Source organism: Parasteatoda tepidariorum, chromosome 5 (assembly GCF_043381705.1).
Source record: "Parasteatoda tepidariorum isolate YZ-2023 chromosome 5, CAS_Ptep_4.0, whole genome shotgun sequence".
Classification (NCBI taxonomy): domain Eukaryota; kingdom Metazoa; phylum Arthropoda; class Arachnida; order Araneae; family Theridiidae; genus Parasteatoda; species Parasteatoda tepidariorum.
The window spans coordinates 45,931,710-45,954,091 of record NC_092208.1 but is presented as its reverse complement, the minus strand read 5'-3'; the positions used below and the strand labels follow the sequence as shown (position 1 = coordinate 45,954,091).

At 28.5% G+C, this 22,382-nt stretch overlaps 3 protein-coding genes across 3 annotated transcripts in view; 2 read left to right on the top strand and 1 right to left on the bottom strand.

Annotated features, from left to right (window-relative positions):
* LOC107450228 (dipeptidyl peptidase 1) overlaps positions 1 to 22,382 on the top strand; it is a 35,713-nt gene that overhangs the window by 10,935 nt on the left and 2,396 nt on the right. Inside the window, exons 3-5 of the mRNA XM_043049896.2 lie at positions 17,821 to 17,976; positions 18,067 to 18,179; positions 20,110 to 20,241. Coding sequence (XP_042905830.1) covers positions 17,821 to 17,976; positions 18,067 to 18,179; positions 20,110 to 20,241 — 401 coding nt within the window. The remainder of the gene's footprint in view (positions 1 to 17,820; positions 17,977 to 18,066; positions 18,180 to 20,109; positions 20,242 to 22,382) is intronic.
* Positions 5,637 to 8,859, bottom strand: LOC107450227 (Serine/threonine-protein kinase polo). Its single transcript, XM_016065977.4, has one exon. It carries the CDS (start codon positions 8,664 to 8,666, stop codon positions 6,885 to 6,887), a length of 1,782 nt encoding a protein of 593 aa, XP_015921463.1. The 5' UTR covers positions 8,667 to 8,859; the 3' UTR covers positions 5,637 to 6,884.
* On the top strand, positions 9,064 to 11,586 carry LOC107450224 (WD and tetratricopeptide repeats 1). The gene has a single exon (XM_016065974.3). The coding sequence runs from the start codon at positions 9,301 to 9,303 to the stop codon at positions 11,404 to 11,406; it is 2,106 nt and encodes a 701-aa protein (XP_015921460.2). The 5' UTR covers positions 9,064 to 9,300; the 3' UTR covers positions 11,407 to 11,586.

Genomic DNA, 22,382 nt, shown 5'->3' with positions numbered 1-22,382 from the left:
TGACCAGGTAATCCAAAACATTGCTAGATGACTTCCTATTGTTTGGCAGTAAGCTATTGTTACCAATCAATCTAAAGAAAAACTTTCAAATTCTTATTTTTAATCAATATATATGAAATGTTCCTTTACTGGGTAGTGTTCCTTCACTGGTTGGTTTACCCTACTCCAAAAAATTTCCAGAGTTGCCGATTGTGAATTTCCCTGAGAATTCCAGCGATATTTTTGAATTCCAAGTTTTTCATGTTTCCACCCTAAAATATACATTAAGACAAAAAATGAATGACAGATTAACTTGTAACCTGCAATATTATATGCAGACAATGGTGTTAGTCTTGTTTGGAAAAATAAACAATCCAGAAAATTCTTTTTAAAAATTTTATTATTTGTATGCATGTAATATTTATGTTGATCGCAAAATATAGATGGGTGATTTTGCTTTCTTTTGCATAAAAAATAGGAGACAAAAAATTATGGCTCTTGAATACATTAAAAAATATTAAAACTTTAATAACTTGGTTTTTCTAGCGGGTAAAAATGATTCTATTTTTGTCATACAATACATAAAACAGAAAGTTGGGCCGCAGCACTTTCGAGAGGCCGATGATATGCGTCTCATTTCTTTTCTTTACAATCAACAAATTCTTAAAAAACTTTGATTAAAAAATGAAAAAAGCTTAATGTTTTACGTTCTACGCTAACATAAGCTAATTTCTTAACTATTGATAATTTTTAAAATACTTTCAAAGAAAAACTCTGAAAAATTCCTTTTTACATTTAGTAATTAGTCTAAAACCGCAAAAATAATAACAAAAAGAAAAGGATTAAATTATTTTGAAAATTGTACTTGACATATCAACATAAAATTAATGGTAAAATGTACTAAAATCAAATACTTGCAATTTTATAATTCTCTTATATTTCGATTAACATTAAGTACATAGAAAATACGTTCCCTTCCTTGGAAATAACGCTTCACGAGTGCGAATTCGCATGTGAAATTATCTAATCTTAATGGCTAGTTTAAATACTAGCTACACGTGATATTAAATACGCAATTTCTGTTAACGGTCAGCTGCAGCCACAGGGTCATTTTCATTGCATGCATTGACATACCAGTTTTGCATCCCACTACACTACTAACTACGAAAAAAAGTACCTAGTTTCACTTCTTGTGGTGCGCTAGTTTCGAGCACTGATCATAACCTAATAAAATAACATGCGATTAGGAAATTTATTCTAATATTGATAGTAACCGAAATCTAAGTATTGATAGTAACTTAAATAAATCCTTGATTGATTGATAAAGTTATTAACTCCAACTAACATTTAATTTTATTGTAAATTATAATTTGGTTACTTATCAGGAAATATAATTTATTGGAGATATTGATACCCACACTACCTAACACGCAGGTAACCCATTGGCCAAGACTGATTTTAAACAAGAAACTGCGCAAGAGTAGTTTTAAATTATATAAGAACTGTAGAATCAGTTTGTTTACAAAAAATATTTTCTGATAATCCAAAATAAATTACAAAGCTGTATAAATTAAGAGACAAAAACAAAACTTTAGCAATAATATATTAGAGTGAAATGTTAGATTTTCAATAGCCAAAATGGCTGTTTGCTGACTATGATAGTTAAAATAACTGGTTAAAACTGATACATATTGAAATAAAGGCTAGCACTGTCTACTCACTGTTGGGCTCAGACCACCCATTTATGGTGGTCTGAGCCCAAAAGATATTTCTTAGAAGATTAACTCAACATTAGAATTCAAATGCAAATGATTCTTTTTATTTTTAATTTTTCAAAATTAGCAGGATTGATTCAATCCTGTAATTGCAGGGTTCGCACTCAATTTTTTTAAAAAAAATTCAAGGACTTTTCAAGGACCTATTCAGCATTACAATATGCTAAATTGCATGTCAACTAGATTTTACAATTACGTAGAAGCAGAAATTGTATATATTTAAAGCACAATGCTTATTCGAATTTTTTTTTTTAAAAATTAAATTCATTATCTAATAATACAAATGGTTGATAGTTACATTGCTGTTTCAAATCACTTTAAAAAATTCCAATTGACTAAAAAAAAAACTCCAATTGACATAGGATATTAGCCAATATTTAAAAACTAGCATCAGTGAAACTTTTCTTGAAAAATTTAATGAAGTGAATTAGAATTAATGAAATTGAGTGAATGAATAATGTATATTACATTAAACAAGCATAGTAAATAATTGATAAAGTTTGTGTAATTGCACAGTTATTAAAATATAATTTTTTTTAATATGTTAGATAAAATATCAAAATATATCCATTTAACATACCTGTTTCAATTTTAATAACAAATTATCTATTTTGTTACTTCAGAAAATGAGGAATGTATTTTAAACATAATAAAATCTATTGTAGAACAATATTTTACAGAAAACTAAGACTGACCAAGCTTTATTTTCTTTAAAAATATATCCATAAATAGTAAAGCGTGATTTTTAAAATTTCGTGAATATGCGTAATTTTTAAATCGCATTTATATGAATCTAGATATGCTATATGCAAATCAAAATTATAAGAAAGGTGAAACAAGTCTCAAAGATTACATAAATCACAATGTGTGATTTGTAAATTGAAATTGAGGTTTATGTTTCTTAAATCAGAACAATATGAATAGCAAATGTTACAAAACGCACTAACAAGACGTAAATCACAATGTGTGATACATGAAGCATTTCAATATGAATTGTAAAACACTAGCAAAAAAAAATTTCTTGAGAAGGAAAGGCTGTCGAGCCATTGATGATAATGAATCTTGTTGCGTGATTAGCTAATAGTTTTCACGTGAATTGTGATCATTATGATGCAAACTAATAATGATTCGAAAGGTGCTTAATATAGAACAGCTATGTGTGATTCTTAAATCATTTTGATGAGAATTGCAAGTGGTAATTCTCAAATCTCTCTTTTGTGAATCGCAATGTGTGATTTGTAAACTACTAGAATGAAAATTGGGAGGTATGATTCTGAAATTACTTAAATACGTATCACGTTATATGATTCAGAAATGACTTTATTGAAATCATGATGTGTGAATCCTGATGAGTAATTTGCAAATCACTTTAAAGTAATATTCGATATGTGATTCATTAATCACTTTAATTTAAATGACAATTCGCAGAACATTTTATATGAATTCCGATCAGTCAATCAAGAATCAGTTTAATGTGAATCACGATGTTTATTTATAATCAATGAAACCTGTAGAATTAAATTTTATTTATTAGCAGTAAAAACTAAATGTAAAAATTCGATTATAAATGATAAAAAATTAATTATCCTTTGTAGGTAAATACAGGTTATCTGCTACATTTTAGATTTTCAAATTCGTGACTCATTCCAAGAATTTTGCATGACTTAACGAAGTTACCATTTTCTCTGACAAAAACGCAACAATCCATTTGAAAAAGCATAACCAAATCTACCATTCTATCATAAGCAAACCAAATCTAGGTATAACCAAATCTGTTATACTCTGCATCTTCATATTTATAGATTTTAAATTTAAAAAACAGAGTAAAGAAAAAGTTGAAACAATAAAATAAACTGAAAAAAATACAATAGCAAATAATTCCCCCCCCCCTTTTTTTCTGCAGAATTATATTCTAAAGATACTTTCCCTGTTCATCAGAAATGAAAGAAATACTCCTGATTTTTCTGTTCTCATTTCGGAATAAAAATAGTTCGCCAATGACTGGTTTGCTTCAACAAGAATTTTAAATTGATAAAATTAAAAAAAAAAATAATAAAAATTCCTAAATCACAGAAGTTTAAAAGGTAATTCCCTCTAGAAATAATGTTTTTTCTTTCATTTTTTAAAAGAACATGATAGAATCATTTTATATTCTAATAAAATATAACTGAGTGGTGATTTTGTTAGGAATTCAGATATTTGAAACAGGATGAAATTGGGGGAAGGGGGAATTCCATTTTAAAAATTAGATTTTTTTGGTGACCTAAACTAAATCAATGACAAATTTTGTTCAATACTGAAATTCATGACTTTCCAGGTGCACGAATACTCTGTAAATAGAACCAATAGGATAACAATATTAACCTGTTTTAATAACGAAGTTAACACATTGAACATATTTCTAAATCGATTAAACACTATATATCATTCGATAACTATGACTTAAAAATTTCAGCTTTAAAACATCAGAGAGATGAACAATATTCTGGTGTGAATAATCTAGGAGAGAAAAATTTTGAATTTTCTTTAATCCCTTTTCACGTCAATCATTAAAAAATGCATACATCAGAATTTCTATAATTATCCTTCGAATTTTATTATTTTTTTACTGCTTTTTTGTAAGAAAGATTAGTAGATTAATTCCTAAAAAATCAAATACCAAGTACTATATGGCAGAATTCAAGGACTTTTTAGGGCCCTGATTTTTTTTCAACAAAATTCAAGTACTGCAGGAACCCTGTTGAAGATAACTTCCAACACCTTACAGCTGCAATGGTATGAAAATAATATACTGTGTTAGGCGTCAGCAGAAGCAAAACGCTAAATACTTTTTCTCTATAAATCTAGATTCTTAGGCTGCAAAAATACAGTGTGAATATCCAGTCAAGATACATTTTAATTTTAAAATACGACAGTATGATAAAGATTTCTTTTGAGCAATCATGACTATCAATCTTTAGACCTTAATGTGTGCAACCTTTTTTGAGTAAAGGGCCACTTGCACAGCAGATCAATTAAGGAAGGTCACACACATATTTAGTTATGTTAGCAGAAAATATAATCTTCATATAAATATTTTTATCAGATAACTTCATAACATATTTGCAGAAAATCAAATACTTTTAATTATTTGAATTCATTTAAAACTTAAAAAAAACTGATACTTTAAAAAAAAAAACTTTTTCCATATTTAATAATTAATTTATCAAACATATATAAATATATTTCGAGGGGGGACATAAATTTCAACCAAAAGGAAGCTTACATAATAGAAATTCAATAAATATACTCATTTTATAAAGTAATATAAATTTGAATTAAATATTTTAATTTAAGAAAATGTAAGATTTTTTAAAAACAAAAACTGAATTAAAATAAATTTCTTTATTGTGTTCAGAAGTACCCACGGGCAGCGCATAAACTGTTGGCGGGCCACAGGTTGTGCACCCCTACCCTACTGGTTTCAAAATAAAATTACAATGACATAAAAAGTGTAAATGGAAGAATTAAATATGAAGTCTTACATTTTTGCTATTGCAATTCATAGTCAAAACAAAACTTACGTACCACACATTGGCCATTTCTGAAGAGCTATTTATAAACGTGCTAACATCATAGCTAGTTAACGCAGCCCAAGTCCAGAAAGAGTAATTCAGAAAAATTCTAAATTCAACTAAAAAAATTGAAAGGACCTACCTTTATCCTTATACTGTGAGACTCTGAATATACAAGAAATAAATAATTTTATCAACATTGAGTTAAGCAAGATCTTTAGACTTTATCGATGAATCTCTTCAACCACAAGTATTGTTAGCTACTAATTTCAGAAATATTTATATTTAATAATTAACAACATACATAACGGCTTAAAGAAAACAAAACTTAATAAAAAAGTTTTTAATAAAAATAATTTACAAAATCTAAATAATTTTTCGCTTACATACTCTAGTCTATATGAGCACACTTTATTTTTCACAGTAAATACTATTAAAATAATTTTATCAGTTAAAATTTTAATAAAATCACAATAATTTTATTAAAAGTAGTTACGTACATATAGAAATAAAAATATAAATGGAACAAATCACAGTTATAAGCATTATGTAAGTTAGATTATTAATAAGATAAAACTTTATACATTTGATCCTTATGAAATGATGCTGAAAAAAAAATGTTTCTAAAAAATACATTTACTATGTTAATTTTCAAGTAATTAAAAAAAGCACTACATTGAAAATAACCTGTATCATCAGAATTAAAAGTGCATTGTTATAAAATATCTTATTTCATCAAAATACTTGTTTAGCAAATAAATTCAGTCAGTAATACAATATATTTCTAAAAAAATATAGGGAAGATTTCCATAACAGCATTTGCACAAAAATAAATGTGGAATTTTAGAGATATATGGTCAGCAGCATGTGCGAAAATATTAAAAAAACATCCAAAAGAATAGTATAACTTACACCCACACCAAGGCAAATTGTTAGGTTTCTTAAAAAAAATTTTACACGTAAAAAACAAAGGCAATTGTAATGAGGTACCGATATGGAAATATCCTATTAATATAAATTATGCAATGATTAGGTATGAAGCATAGAGCATTAGTAAATAAAATAGTTAAGTCACATAAATTTTAAACAATTCTATATGTCTCTATCAAGAACTATCTCTATTAAATTAATCTACTTAAGAGCATTAAATACAAAATAAGCTTAACTGCAAAAAAATAAGTTTTTTTTCCTGAAAAAACATTTATGTATGAAAATTATAATATTTAATACTTATTGAAAATGAAATATATCTAGCATCAAATTTTGTAAATTTTAAATTCAATTACAATTTGAACTATTTAAAAATATACCTAGTACTAATTCTATTTTAAAATAGCCTATACATTGACATTTTTCAATTCTTTAAAATGTATAAGTTTCAATACCATATAAAACACAGAATTCAACTTCAGATATATTAAAAACATTCAGAGTAAAAGAATAATTGAATAAAATGAGTACAACACTCTTCATCGCATCAAGAGTAAAAAAATTTTTCTTTCTAAAACACCAAGATTCAATTTCATCAAGAACTGAGTTTGGAAATAGCACACACAAGATAGTTTAAAGACTGATTTCAGTTGACACACTTAAATTCAGAGTTCACTGGTGTAGCTACTTTCTCAGTTGTAAAACAGTCTTTATATAACTTTTCAACCATACCCTTAGCATAGCGTAAACGAGACGCCAATAAAGCAGAACAACCAAACTTTTCAATGAGTTGAAAAGTGTATACCGTGAAGTTCTTATCCTCATCGATTAAAGAAACAGCTCCCATCAATGGACACAAAATAATTTTTGTGTGATCTTTGAAAAAATTAGCTTGAAATGTTCCATTCGAAAGGTGGAAAATAATGGCTGACTTTGTACGAAACCAAGCTCGAAGATGGGGCACATTGGCCATTTCATCTCCTTCCCTAGGACGAGCACTCTCACCAGCTTTTACTAAGTTGTCTGTCATGTAAGTATTAAAATAGTTCAATAGCGTGATTTTCTTGCTCATTTCTTGAGGATGGTTTTCCATAGTGTAAAATATTTCTACGTTATCGCGCTGAGTATATTGAAGATTTTCTCCATCAGCTAAAAGAACTAAATGAGTGGCATCGTTAAAATACACACCGATACTGTTATCACAAAGCTGATAACCGATTCCATACTTGTCAGTATAATCTACCCATTTACTAATCCAAACAAAGGGAACGGCCGATGGATCCTGAGCGTCTTCGGCTTGACCAGTGTAGAGATTTTCTGGATGGCAAGCGATAACAGATTCCAACATTTTTAGCAACTCTCCAAGGTAAGAATCCTTTGGCATATCACTTCGCTTGTTTATTTCATCATAGTTTACAGCTGCAGGGATTTCAGGGGCAGCGTTTACCGTTTCTGGAATGGCTGTCCTGATCAAGTTTCCACTATCTACAAGAGGTGGACGGTTTACAATCCTGGATACATCACAGAAAGACATATTGTGGTTGAACCTAGGCTGCATAGTGAGACAAGAAGTAGGTAATCGAGACGGAATGTAGCCGGCTGTAAGAAAATCATCCATTAGAATGGTATCAGCATTGGGTCTCTTATCTGGGTCCGGATGAAGAAGTTTCTGAATTAAATGTCTTGCATTTCTATCCAATTTTGGTGGAAGATAGTAGTCACACTTCTTTATCTTGTTATATGTGTTCTTTAGTGTACTTGTCTCAAAAGGAGGAGAACCAACTAATAAAGTATACATAATGCAACCCAGAGACCAAATATCTACTTCATAACTGTGTCCCCGTTTTGTAAGGATCTCAGGGGCTATGTAATTGGGTGTTCCGCATAAAGTTTTCTTCCTTTCTCCTTCATGGTTGATTCTAGTAGCAAGGCCAAAATCTCCAACTTTGATCTCCATATCATCATTGATGAATAAATTTCCAAGTTTCAAATCGCGATGAATAACTTTGTTATCATGCATATATTTACAAGCTAACGCTATCTGTCGCATAAAATAGCGAACTTCAGGAATAGTGAGGGTCTTGCGTCTTTTGTGCATTTCCATCAGGGAACGTTTTCTGCATAATTCCAAAACGATATACATGTTACTTTCATCCTCAAAATAGCTGTGCAAAGAAACGATGTATTTGTGAGAAAGAGAACGGTGGATTTCAATCTCTTGGCACATCTTTTCTTTGTGATGAGGTTTCATTAACATACTTTTTGATACAACTTTTCCTGCGAATACTTCTTTCGTGAGAGCATTTTTAAATTCATAACATCTAGCGAACCCACCTTTTCCTAAGAAACTACCTCTTTGGTAAGTAACTTTAGCTTTGGTGTTCACGATAACTTGCTTGAGTTCTTCGAATTTATTTCGTTCTGTCATATTGACTGATTAAAAGTCAAAAGTTGAATAGAAATATCACAAACACAACTATAAAAGAAGCATAAGTTCTTAGAAAGTTATTAAAAGATGTTTTCTAATAAAAATTAAAAATGACAATTGTAAAAACAACGCATAACAGTTTACCAGCATTCAAATTTGCCAGATTAAAAAACCGTTGTGATAAAATTTCAGTCGGTTGCCGTTAACGTTTCATATATGACATTCTGATTTCCTCCTAAATGATCATTCTGTGATATAATAATTATCGTATAGATAAAATAAGATAAATAATTTACGAGAAGCAATAATTTTTAATAAATTTCAGTATTTGCAAATTATGGAGTTCTAGTGGAATATTCAAAACGCCGACCTTTTATCAGAGACGATACTGCCACTTCAATTTTTGTTTATGTAAACCCCTGGAAGTAAACTGTCAAATTGAGAACACTGAAAAAATTGTTTTGAAATTGAATTATATTTAAAACTTGAATTACTTTTCTATAGATCTTTTCCTTATCTTTAGAATCACTTCGTTTTATTAGTTTGACAATTAAATGAATAATATACAATGCATGCAAACCTATTGCATTAAAAATTCTCCCTTAACTAATTCCTGAAAACAAAAGTTCTAACTATGGCTTATAACAATGTTGTTCGGTACAAAATTAAAAGAGAAATCAAAGATGGATCACAATACCGTTTTATGCGTAAGCTTCATGTAACAAGAAATTTTATTGATCGACTAGGCTTAGAAGCAGAATTGGAAGGACACAGTGGTTGCGTTAATTGTCTCGAATGGAACGATAGTGGAAATCTTTTAGCTAGTGGATCTGATGACCTGCAGATTATTTTATGGGAGCCATTTACTAGAAAGAAGCTTCTTAATATTCAGAGCGGTCATCATGGTAATATATTTTCATTAAAATTCCTTCCTCACTCAAATGATCAACGTATCATCAGTGGAGCTGCTGATTTTAGAATAAGAATATACGACATTCAATCGAAGGAAACAGTTATGAATTGTAGCTGCCACTGGGGAAGGGTCAAACGACTTGCAGCCACTTCTAATGTCCCTCATATGTTTTGGAGTGCTGCAGAAGATGGGATGATAATGCAGTTTGACCTTAGAGAAAGTCATCAATGTTCTAATATATGTAAAAACGTTCTAGTCAATTTAGTTTACCATGTAGGTAGAAATGCAGAAGCGAAATGTTTGGCAGTCAATCCATTAAGACCGGAACTCTTAGCTGTGGGTGCAAACGATCCTTACGTTAGGCTTTATGATCGTAGAATGATTAAACCTACGACTGTTAAGTATCCCAGAGAGCATCACAGTGCGGGGGCGGCATGGAACACGCAACCTTATGTCGAGGAAATGATTGAGCATGGTGATGACAATTTGCCATCGGGTTGTGTTTCTTATTTTGTTGCTGGACATTTACCTTTAAAACAAGATGATTTCAGAAAGCGATATAGAACATTAACATCTACTTATGTTGCATTCAGTCCTGATGGAAATGATGTACTAGCTAATTTAGGTGGAGAGCAAATTTACTTATTCAATATTCTGTCCAAAAGAAAATTATTAAAGGTCATAACGATGAACTTTTCCGCAAACAATCAAGAAGCGAACAGTGAGGGAATGCATGACAATAAACCTGGTTGTAGCTATTCTGATGGAATAAGTGCTTCCAAAACTTGCAGTAATGGTAGAACGACAAACGGGGTACATTTTTCAATTTTACCGTCTGATATACCCGACAAGTCTTGTGGGAGAAAGCAGACACCCCAACCTACTTGTCAAAAATTTCAAAGTATGAAACGTAAAGCGAACGAAGCATTCGATAAACGAGAATTCACCTTAGCTATAAGCCTGTATAGTAAAGCAATTGTGAAATATCCTGATGTCGCTTGCTTGTATGCTAACAGAGCTGCTGCCTATTTGAAACGAGAGTGGGATGGTGATTATTATGCAGCCATAAGGGACTGTTATGCTGCCATGCGGTTGGATCCGGAATACCTAAAAGCATATTTCCGCTTAGCTCAATGTCTGCATAAACTTCATTGGGGGAAAGCAGCTATGGAGTGTTTGGCAAAAATTCGAGAAAGATTTCCCAACTATGCCAGATCTAGAGCATTTGAAGCATTCGAGACGGATATAAAAGTGTCTGTCTACGCTGACTTGGAAGGAATGGATTCTGATAGTAGCGACGAGCCCGACGCTACCGTACTGTCTTCTTCTTCTACAAGTCAACGTCGGCTAAACAATGCAGCGAAAGCTCTAATGGCATTATCGGAAAAAGAACGAAAATGGAGAACGTCATCCTTTGACTATGAAGCACGATTTTGTGGTCACTGTAATACTACTACTGATATTAAAGAAGCTAACTTCTTTGGCAGTGATGGACAGTATATTGTAGCTGGGTCAGATGATGGATCGATATTTATCTGGGATCGAGTCACCACCAATATTTCAAGAGTGCTGCGAGGGGATGATTCGATTGTTAATTGCTTACAGCCGCATCAAGCTACTTGTTTGTTGGCAACGAGCGGGATTGATCCCGTAGTGAGGCTGTGGGGTCCAAAAGCAGAAGATGGTTCAACCGACGAGCGAGAAATTGTCGATTTAGAAGATGCTGCTGTTGCTAATCAAAGGCGAATGAATGCCGATCCGTTAGAAATAATGCTTATGAACATGGGTTATCGCTTACCTAGTGTCTTGGATCTACCTAATGTTTAAATAATTGCGATTTACTACTAATAGATAAAGTAACTCTGATTAATTATTCACAGACTATCAAAAAACAAAATCAGCTATTTTGGATTGTTTTTATTTTGAATTTGAAAAAAGTTATTTTTTAAATGAGATGTATTTTTTCTTCATTTATTATTATAATTCGATTAAAGAGTTTAGGTGAGAGAGGCTTGCCCCATGTTCTTTTTTTCTTGCCATAATTTAGTCTTTCATAGAATATGCCTATAACTTATTATTAAAGTCGACTTTTTATATTTTATCATTGATTAAGTTTTCCACTGTAATATACAAGATTTAGATGCAAAGATATGTGATATTATTGAGCTGACACTTAAGTTGAAAAAAATTCTATTTTAATATCACAAGAGGGTGTACAGTATTATAAGTGTTGTATTTTTTTTTTCTTTTAAAGTGCTGTCCTATATGGAAACACAATTATTGGACTTTGGACAAAACACTTAATGTGCATTATCTTAACTTATTGTTTTGGTTGTAAGTAACACTAAGTGATATGGCAAATTTTATATGAAGATTATGTTTTAAATTTAATGCAGGTTTCTTACTATAATCAGTTAAATATTTGAAAATTATTTATCATATTAGTATCTTTATTTATTTATTTTTAAAAATATTGGTTACTATTTCGTTTTGGAAGGCCAAAAAAAAATTTCACAACTATTATTCACATCAGTGATACTTTCTTAATTATGGTAATAGGTAATCACGTAAGCAGATTTCTTCTGGAAAAAATTAAAATTGAGCAATACAATTCTTTATCAATTAAGCATTATAAAAGTAGTTTAAATTTAAACAAATTAAATTTAATTCCCGATTGCTAGTATATTGCTGTTAATTGTGAATTCAGATTTATAGCATGATATTTGTTAAATGTATTTTTTGTGAATTACTTGTTTAAATCAAGTTTTACTTTATTTAGAGGTGCACAACCTTTTTGAGTGAAGGGCAAATTGCACAACAGGTTCATTAAGAAAGGGCTGCTAGCGTATTTAGACATGTTGACTGCAAATATGATAATTTTTATTATAAACATTAGTGTTTTAAGCACTAAATTTCTTTATCAGTAAAATATTCACAGAAAATTAAATACTATTAATAATTACACTTTATTCAAAAGTAAAAAAAAAGATTTTTTTTTTCTCCATTTTATTGAAAATTGATATATCAAATATATATATATAATGCAGTGATGGAAAATATATAAAAGAAAAATAAACACATATTTTAATGAGTAATGTAAATTCAAGTTAAATATTTAAATTAAAGAAAACTTATATGGTTTAAACTAAAAATTAAAACAAACCCACTGTGGTCCAAAATAAGATTCAATATTTATTTGGTATTATGCTTCAGATATTATTTCTATTTCTTGAATTATTAGGGGTTTTATAAATTTTAAATATAAAATGTTTTGTTTTTTCCTAAAGAAATCTCTCAACCAGCACAAAGTTTAAAATTAAATTGCAAATAGTGGACAGCTTGAAAATCCAGGTTTTCCTCCACTTTTTGAATTTCTCATAATGCAGTAACATTGTATTAAATATTTGGATACTAAATACCACGTAATGAATGATAGAAATACATGGTGCTAACTAATAAAGAAACAGTAGAAAAATAGTTTGGGTTTATGATGAAATGGATGCAAAATTGTATCAAAAAGTGATTACTATTTAAATGGAGGATTAGAAACTCGCATGTCATAATATTGTAGTTAAAAAAGAAAAACATCTCAATGATTGTGAAGAAATAAAAATACCTACACTTACGATGAAATTAATCATGGAATTTTTAAAACCACATGGAAATGTAGAGCCATAACTGCCTAAAAAGTTGTTGAAAAAATTCTTGAATTTACGATGAAATTCGTACCTAAGTCGAAGTTGTAAAAATATGGGATGTTCAAAATCATGTGGAGGAGCATAGCAATAACTGCCTTTAAAAAAATTGAAATCATTTAGTTGCCCCATGAAGTTGGTGCGAATGAAGAACATAAATGATCAATTAAATACCCGATTTATAACTCGTGCATCGTAATATCGTATTAAATGTGTCAGGATTTTAAAAGCCACTTAAAATTAGTACAGTATAGAACCTGTTATTCGGAAATCAGAAAACCGGGACGAAATTCGATAAATTTTCCCGCCATTTAAAAAAAAATTTTCTCATAAGATTTTAGGATTTTTTGTTCTTTTTTGAAAGATGTTTACCTTACCATCATTTTAGAAATAATCATTAGTGTATTACTCCATCGTTTTTTCTTCTTTTTAAGATTATTTCCAAAAAAAAATTTTTTTTTAGATGGGTTTAACAATTAAAAAACGGCTTTTTGTAGCGATTCAGAAAACGGGAAAAATCAGTTATCCGGAATAGCGATGGTCCCGATCGTTCCAGATAATCGGTTCCATACTGTAGTTATAACTGAAAAAAAATATTGGATTTTAATAAAATTGGTGAAAATAAAACAAATTCTGAATATACGAATACTGAATTTCGAAATTTGTAACTTGTAAGTAATAAAAATATTTTTTTTAGAAAAGGAATCCTGCATAATTCCAAAGCCGTTACTATGGAAAAAGCAATCAAGAAACAATATATATAAATTGTTTCTTTTTCAAAATTTTCGAAAAAGTTTTTTTCTTTCTTTGCATTTAGAAGATTTTGTCAGAAGCATATTAACAGCCAGCAGTTGTGCACCCCTACTTTACTGTTTTACATAAAATATTGAGAGAAACAATAGTTTTTTTAAAAAAAATTTCAGAAATTCAATAAATTTATTTTTCTTCATTCATTGTAGCTTTTTAATTTTCATTTATTTAAAATTGATGTATCAAATTGCTTTGGAATTAATACTTTTATTAAAACTAGATTGCAATTGTGAAGTGTTTTAAATTTTTTTGAACTATTTTAATTACACATTTACTTTTTTTGAGAAAGGGTTTGTTCTCTTTTTTAACTTTGTTTAAAAAAAAAAAAAAATTCTATTTCTTCTGAGGTGATTTATTTCCATTCTGGAAGAAACTTCTCACCCCTGTTGGTAACTACTGGTTTTGAGGTAATATGTGCTTAATATAGATACTGTGGTGACAGGGCCCCATGATGAAATGGTACCAAAATTGTAGTGATTAGTTTTATTTAATAATTGCTCATTCAAAGGGCAAATAATGAAATACAAAATGGTTCCTATGACAATTGTATACAATGTTTATCTTAGTAAAATTATTGTCATTAATCTTTGCTAAAAGATCAGGTTTCTCCTAATTTTTATTATCAAAGTGTCTGTTTGTGTGAAAGATCTATTCATAATTGTGTGAGTTCAAAATTAGCTTAAAAGGACTTTTTTTGCCAGGGTTCTTTTTTTTTTTAAAATTTAGTAAAATAAGTAAAGTATTCAATAAACATTGTTTATAAATCTGTCTCTTATCTAACTATGTGCAGATCACCAATTCATTGGGTCATCGACATTTTCTAAAATAATTTTGCTAAGGGTCTGATTTTAAGATAAAATATTTTTTTAAAGGACCATTTTCACGATTTAATTATCTGTAAAAAATCCTTAGGCCGAAGCTTCTCCAGAACAGACCCTTGAAACGACATGTTTAATATCTGAGCAGTTTTGCATATTTCTCTTATAAGTATGGTTACAGATAATAGTGTTTTTTCAATGACTGCAATAGAGGAAATTATCAAAAATTTTAAAAGTATGTAAGTGCAATGTTTTAAATATTTTAATGAATGAGATTGAAGTTAAATTTGATTAACAAGCCTCTATGAAATTGTTGACTGTACTTAAAGCAAAATTAAAAAAATAGTTTAATATTTCTCATAGATCCTATAATTAACATTGTTTCTGTTTTATCTTATCTGTGTATAAGTTATGGTCATTAGAGTGTATGGTAGTGCTCATTTGATTATTGTGTATAAGCATTTATATAATTAAAAGTAAATTAAACTTGCAAGTCTATAAGTTATTGCCTTTACACCAAACAAACTATGATGTTCAATTGATAATTAATGTCATAACTAATAATACAACTAATGATACCATATTTTGTCATCTATGCAACTTAGATTATTAAGTTGTTGCTTACGTAAATGTAGTGACTGTATTAATCAATGCAACTATTAATTGACAGACCAAGTTGCTTAAAGCATATTTATATTTCAATAGTAAATATATGATATGATTCGATAATTTTTATAATAAGCTCGATTTTTTTTTAAATGTGATTTTAAAAGGTTTTTCTGGAATAAATATTTACTAAAAGATGTAATTTAGAATTCAAATGCAATATTAAATGTGATAGTTAATTACATGTTGGTTAATTTTATGTAGGATTTGTAAATGATTGTATTGAGATCTTTTGTTAAGAAGGGAAGTGCATTTAAGCAACTTTCACATTTTCAGATTAAAAATTTTTTTTAAAAATTCAATAACATGATTTACATATATTAGCACATTAAATTACACTAGTATACATTATGTCTTTTACATACATTAGCACGTAAAAAACCAAAATTCCTTTTGCAACAAACAACCCAATAAACCAGGGGTTTCCATACTTCTAAAAATTTTACATTCAATTTATTATTATTTTTTTAATCTTTCAACATTTTCATTGTTAAATCAGTTCTTAATATGGGGAAATGTGCAGGTTATAAAGATATTGTATTAAAGGTTATTGATACATAGTTACAAAGATTCAGGCTTGACCATGATCAACTTTCTCTCTATTAAAGTCTCCACTTTAAACAAAGAAAATTTTTATTTTACTTAAAAAATTTTTTTGTTGATTTCGTTAGAATTTTTTTTTTACACATTTTATCACTCACACAGTTCTATATATTTACCTATATCTAGTAGACTCTTTAATCTGAACCTGAACAATTTGATATGACATTAATTTCCCTATAATTTCTATTCATACCAATTTTAAGATTCAATATTTGTTCAAAATTTTTTCCTACAATTTCGATATTTTTTTTTTTTTAATTTTTATCCAATAATCTTTTCTAGATTTTACATTATTCCGTTAATGAACCACACATGCATTTGCAAGGGAAAATGGTTTGCGGCATTTGCCACACAAGACACACTTTCACCTGTTATTTTTCATGAGGAAAAACCATTTTCCCTTCTTCTTACTCTGTAAGAAAGGTGCTCATTGAAGGGAAATTTCTCTACAAGCTTGCCAAAATTTGAAATGTGTGGTTAAGTTCTCTACTTACAACATATAACATACATATAAAAAATAAATATTCATATATACATAAAACATTAAATAAACAAACGATTTTCTAAGAACGAAAAGTGTACCCCGTCACGCTAAGCCTATGATTATCACAAAACTTTTTAGGTCATTCTGAATAGTGTGTTATAAAAATAAATTGTGCATATAAAGGGTTGGGTCAACATAATGATAAGCCACATTTTCAAAAAATATTGTGAAATCAAATTAATCCTTAATAGGGTTTATAAATAGGTATTTAATTTTCACTTATAACTGACACAACTAACTGCTAACATAATCTCCTCAACAAGTTTGAAAATGTGGTTTGTCCCAAGTTGCAGGCAGTGTAATATATCTGTGTGATTATGAATTTTTTAAACTTATAATAATATTATCTTAACTTCTAGATCATGATTATAGTTAAGTAATTTTAAGGTGAGGTGATTAAATACAATCCAATGTTATAGTAGTTAATTTTTTAATCAATGTGTGTTTTTGCTGGTTTAAATTTGAGATTATTCGAACTTTTATACTTTCCTCTTTGAGTTTGAAATACTAAGAGTCCTTTGTGTTATCTTACTTGACCATTTATCCATTCTCTAATTTTATTCATTTTGAAAATCCAAACTTTTATTACCTTTTACGCAATAAAAAATAGCTATTAAGCAATAAGAATAGTTAAAAAACAATAAATAAGTAACAATAACAACAGTATTATATTTCAAAATAGAACTGTGAGTCATATAGCCAATCTAAAAAACCAATCTGAGTCATATAGCCAATCTAAAGCAGTGGTTGCAAGTTAAATCTTGGTAGCCAATAAAAAAACCGGTGTATATACTTAGCAAGATGCATGTAGTGGCTATGAATAACAATGTATAATTTTAAATTACGTGAATACAAAATGAATATTTAATTTTAAATGGTATGAATTTGAATCCCCATGTTTAATTTTAAATGACGTGAATGTGATTTTAAATCTTGTTAACTTCGGTAGGAAAAAGCATAGAAAACGAATTTAAAAAGGTGAAACTTTCCTTGAAAATGCAGATTTTTTTTCGTTAAATTGAAAAAAGCGGAATTCCGCTGAAAAAGCTTGTCCTTTAGTAAAACATTTTAATAATATATTTTAAAAAATTACTTCTCTTATCAGCCTTGAAGATGGAATTTATCGACAAGACAAAGATTTTGTTCATGCTATCAACTCTATTCAAAATTCCTGGACTGCTACTGTATACCCAGAATTGGATGGTATGTCATTAACAAGCTATTTCAGAAGATTAGGCGGTGTAAAATCTCGTATTCACAAGTAGGAATTTCTTAATTTTATATCAATTTTCATATTTTTTGAGTTTCAACAATTTAATGCTTCTCTATAACTTTGGTTTGAACTGTTTAGATCTCCTTCACTTCGCTCACCAAAAGTTTGGCCTATGTTTCAAGATCTACCTGAAGAATTTGATTGGAGAAATGTGAGTGGAGTTAATTATGTGTCTCCAGTGCGAAATCAAGGTAAGATTTTTTTTATAATTTCTAAAATTTTTCTGAAAGACGTTCTGATGGAACTTTTGTTATTTGGTGTTTCGATATTAGAAGAGACAAACTTGGAAAAGTTCTTCATACATTTAAAATTTCTAAGGTTTTCTAAGGAAAATTTTTTTTTAGTTTAAATGTGCTAGTATTTTTTGTTTCTATCTTGTAAAATCACTATTTTTGTTTCCATTCTTAAGAACCTTCAATTTTTTTCCATATACTTCCTTATAAATTTCTTGGTTACATTTTATTTTATAACTAGATATTTTGTCGTTATTAAATTACTGTAAAACTTTGATATTCAGGACAGTGATGTGATATTTAATTTTACTTAATTTTTGCCCATATTAAAGCATTTTCAAATTATGATTCAATTAACTTTCAATGTTATCCAATTATGTCAGCCAGTTATAAACCAAAATATGAAATTTTTTACATTGCTTGGTGCTGTTCAAAATCTAGAAATCAACAAAAAGGACTTCTCTCAAATTTCATATAAACTGTTTCTCTAATTGTTTTCCCCTCCAAAGTAGGTAAGTTCATGTGTTGTGCAATATATAACTAAAAAATTCTACATTATGGCTTTACTCAATATACTTCTTAACTGTATTCAAGTTTTTTTTATAAATAGTATATTTGACAACCAAGTAATGTTATTCAATGCTATTAATTTAATGTTTTAATAATCAAAAATACAGTTTATGATAATATCATCATTCTATTAATATTTAGGGAGTGGGTTCAAGAAATTGTGACAAGGGAGAGAGAGAGATAACATGAAGTGTGACTACACGCATAATATTTAAAATAAAAACACTTAAAATTTCAGATGAAATATTTTTATTTTGCTTATTTTATCTTTCTTATCAAAATAACTACTTCCCTAATCATTATAATTGTTAATCTCACAAATACCATTAAAACACTATTCTACTTAAAAGTTTAAAAATAAGACTTGCGTGTTATGTTTCTGAATATATAGTATATCTTTATGTAAATGTGACAAGGGTGAAGTGCGACACTTTGTGATAAAGTAGAAGAGAGGTTAAAATGTAGCATATATGTATAGATGGTCTCTGAAAAAAAGATTTTATTTGATTTAATTATTTTGCTAAGACCAAAAAATATTCTTGGAATTGAAGTTTTGAGTAGCTTCTTACATCTTTTGATGAAAATAACAAATAAGATTATAAAATTAAAATAAAATACTGACAAAATACCCAGTTTTATTTATGTCAATATTTTATTATAATTTCATAATCTTGTTTGTTGAAATATGTTATTAAAACTTAAAACGTGTTTCTATCTGAACAAAGAAAATAAACAATATAATATAAACAATATAAAACACTTAATTTTCCTCTGCATGCTCCCTTTTATCCTTTGCCTTCCCTAAAAGTTTTTTTTTAATTTTTACTATCTGTAACTCAGTACTGTTTTAAATTTTTAATAATTACTAGGGAGATATAATATTAGAGAATAACTAAGAACTTTTTGCTAAAGAAAAAACAAATGTGGGGTTCCACACTAACAATAACTTCCAGAATAACTTCACCTTTATATGTGTTTTATTTAATATTTTCCTTTGTTTTTAAAGCTATCTCTATTCATTATTATTTTAATTGTGTGTAAATTTGTAGTGTATTTAATTGGGCATTTTTTCATTAGTAACTATTTTATTATTTTTTTTCTTTCAAAATATATTATTTCTTAGTTTTTTCAGTATAAAAATTTCTGTTTTTTATGTTTAATGCGAAATAATCCAATAATTCTTACTCATTGTGTTACAAATGGTCACCAGCTTAATAAACAATTGAGCAGCATATTTTTTAAAAAAAAACATGCTTCTTTTTTCTTTGCTTATTGATAATTATTTAAACTACTGTAATAATTTTGTTTTTATTTTTAGGAGGTTGTGGCAGTTGTTATTCTTTTTCATCAATGGGAATGCTAGAAGCACGATTAAGAGTTGCAACTAATAACAAAGATCAAACTATATTTTCTCCACAGGATATTGTTAGCTGTTCAGAATATTCTCAAGGTATTCATTGTCATTCCTTTGTTTAAAATTTCTAAATATAATTCTACATTATTTTATTAGAAATTATACTACAAATTTGTTGTAGCTCTTCATTAATTTTAACTCATTTTTTTTATTACTTTATTACTTTTAATATTACTGTCAGTTTGCTTCTACTTTTGATTATTACTGTAAAAATTTACTTATCAAACTCTGGTCATTCAGTTTTCTCTTAGTTTAAAAAGATAAAAAAAATTTTTTTTATGTTGGCNATTATAAGATACATAATTGTTATTTGAGATTTTGATTTCATAAGATATAACCACGGCCCTGCTTATAAAAAGCAAAAATTACTTTTTAACTAAAGTTTTTTTTAATGTTTTATTTAAAACATATTAAAGAGTGGACTTGGTTATTTCAATTGTAACTAAGGATAATAGTTTATCTTCTTGATGAAGTACTTAATCAGCTTTTCTAATTTGCTTGTCTCAATTTAACCAAAATATTTTGAAATACAAATATAAAAACAATATTATGCACACATCTGTGCTACCCAGGGATAGGATGACTTTTTCCACTGTGCTCTTTCAATGAAAAATTTTTTCCGAAGAATTTAATGTTTGACTTATAAGTTAAAATTATAGTTCAAGTTACACGTGAAAATAATGTAATCTATTCTACATTTTCAGTTCTGATTCCTGCAAAATAAAAATAAAAAACTTCTGTGATTACTGAATTATAGCTATAATGAACCTACTATTGAGTCTACATTGTTCATTGAAGTTTTCAGTAAAATAGTCAGAACACCTTTTGTGCAAGTGAAAGTGTTTTATACAGTAATATTACTGTCAGTTTGCTTCTACTTTTGATTATTACTGTAAAAATTTACTTATCAAACTCTGGTCATTCAGTTTTCTCTTAGTTTAAAAAGATAAAAAAAATTTTTTTTATGTTGGCCAGATACTTTATTTTGAAATAATGAAATTTGTAAATCTTTCTACATTTTGAGTTCCAAATTTCACAAATTTATATTTTTAATAATTCAAATTCTACTCTGCTACTCCTTTACCCTCCGGACATTTGGGTTTTGCTATCTATGCTCATTTATCTGTCCTATTAGCCATGGGAGGGATTACCAATAAAGTGTCAGAAAATTTATATATTTGTTCGTTTAAATATTATCAAAAACTAATTAGAAATTTAAATAAATTGAGATTTGTTGCTTATCTTCAAACCTAATGGTTTGTGGCTGCAAAAAATAATTCAGCTACTAGTTTCCGTTTCTAAATAATGCAAGGCAAGAAAAAAAATGTCATAAATAACTCAAAGACTACTGAAGGTATCAATAACATTTTCATTTCGGAATGTTCCTTTTTCTCTATTTCTGTTTTTTTTGTTTGAGCGAAAATTTATAATTTTGACCCTTTAGTTTTCGAGTTATGAGAGTGTGGATCATACACAGAGAACATTTTCTGAAACAGGGGTGGGAATGAATTTGTTTTGTAATAGAGACTGTTAATGCATCATGGGTACAAATAAAATATAGGAAAATGGTATAAATTTTATTTATTAATAAAATTTGCTTTAGAACAAACTAAAGATGACTGCAAAGCAATCATGAGATTGACAAGTGAAGCGAGCAAGGGATGGAGACTTCTACTATTTTAAAAAATAGGCCTAATAACAGCACAGTTACAGACGCTTTTTAACATTGAGTGAAGAAAAGTTAAAAATTTTGTTCGCGAATTAAGATAAACACATTTTTGAACAATTTAAGAGAATTATAGTGCAATTATTTTTCTAAAATGCAAAATAATTTGAAATATTGCTAGATGTTACTTACTGAATCACATTAAATAATTTGATTAAAGTTACTTTTTAAAATAGCACAAGATTTAACTGGATATTTTTTAGAATAACGTTGTAAATTATATGCATCACACATCATAGCGTTTTATTAGTTTCCATTTTCTGGTATAAAAACCCAAGTTGTATGTAGTTTTTTTTACTTGTGCAAGAAAAATATTTTTTTTCCCTTTCAATTTTACAGTGAAACTTTGTTGGAAAACAATAAATATTTAATGCTTTTCATATTGAAGAAATTGAATTAGTCGCTGATCATAACTATGGAAACTTTATAGCAATATATTACTTAAATATTG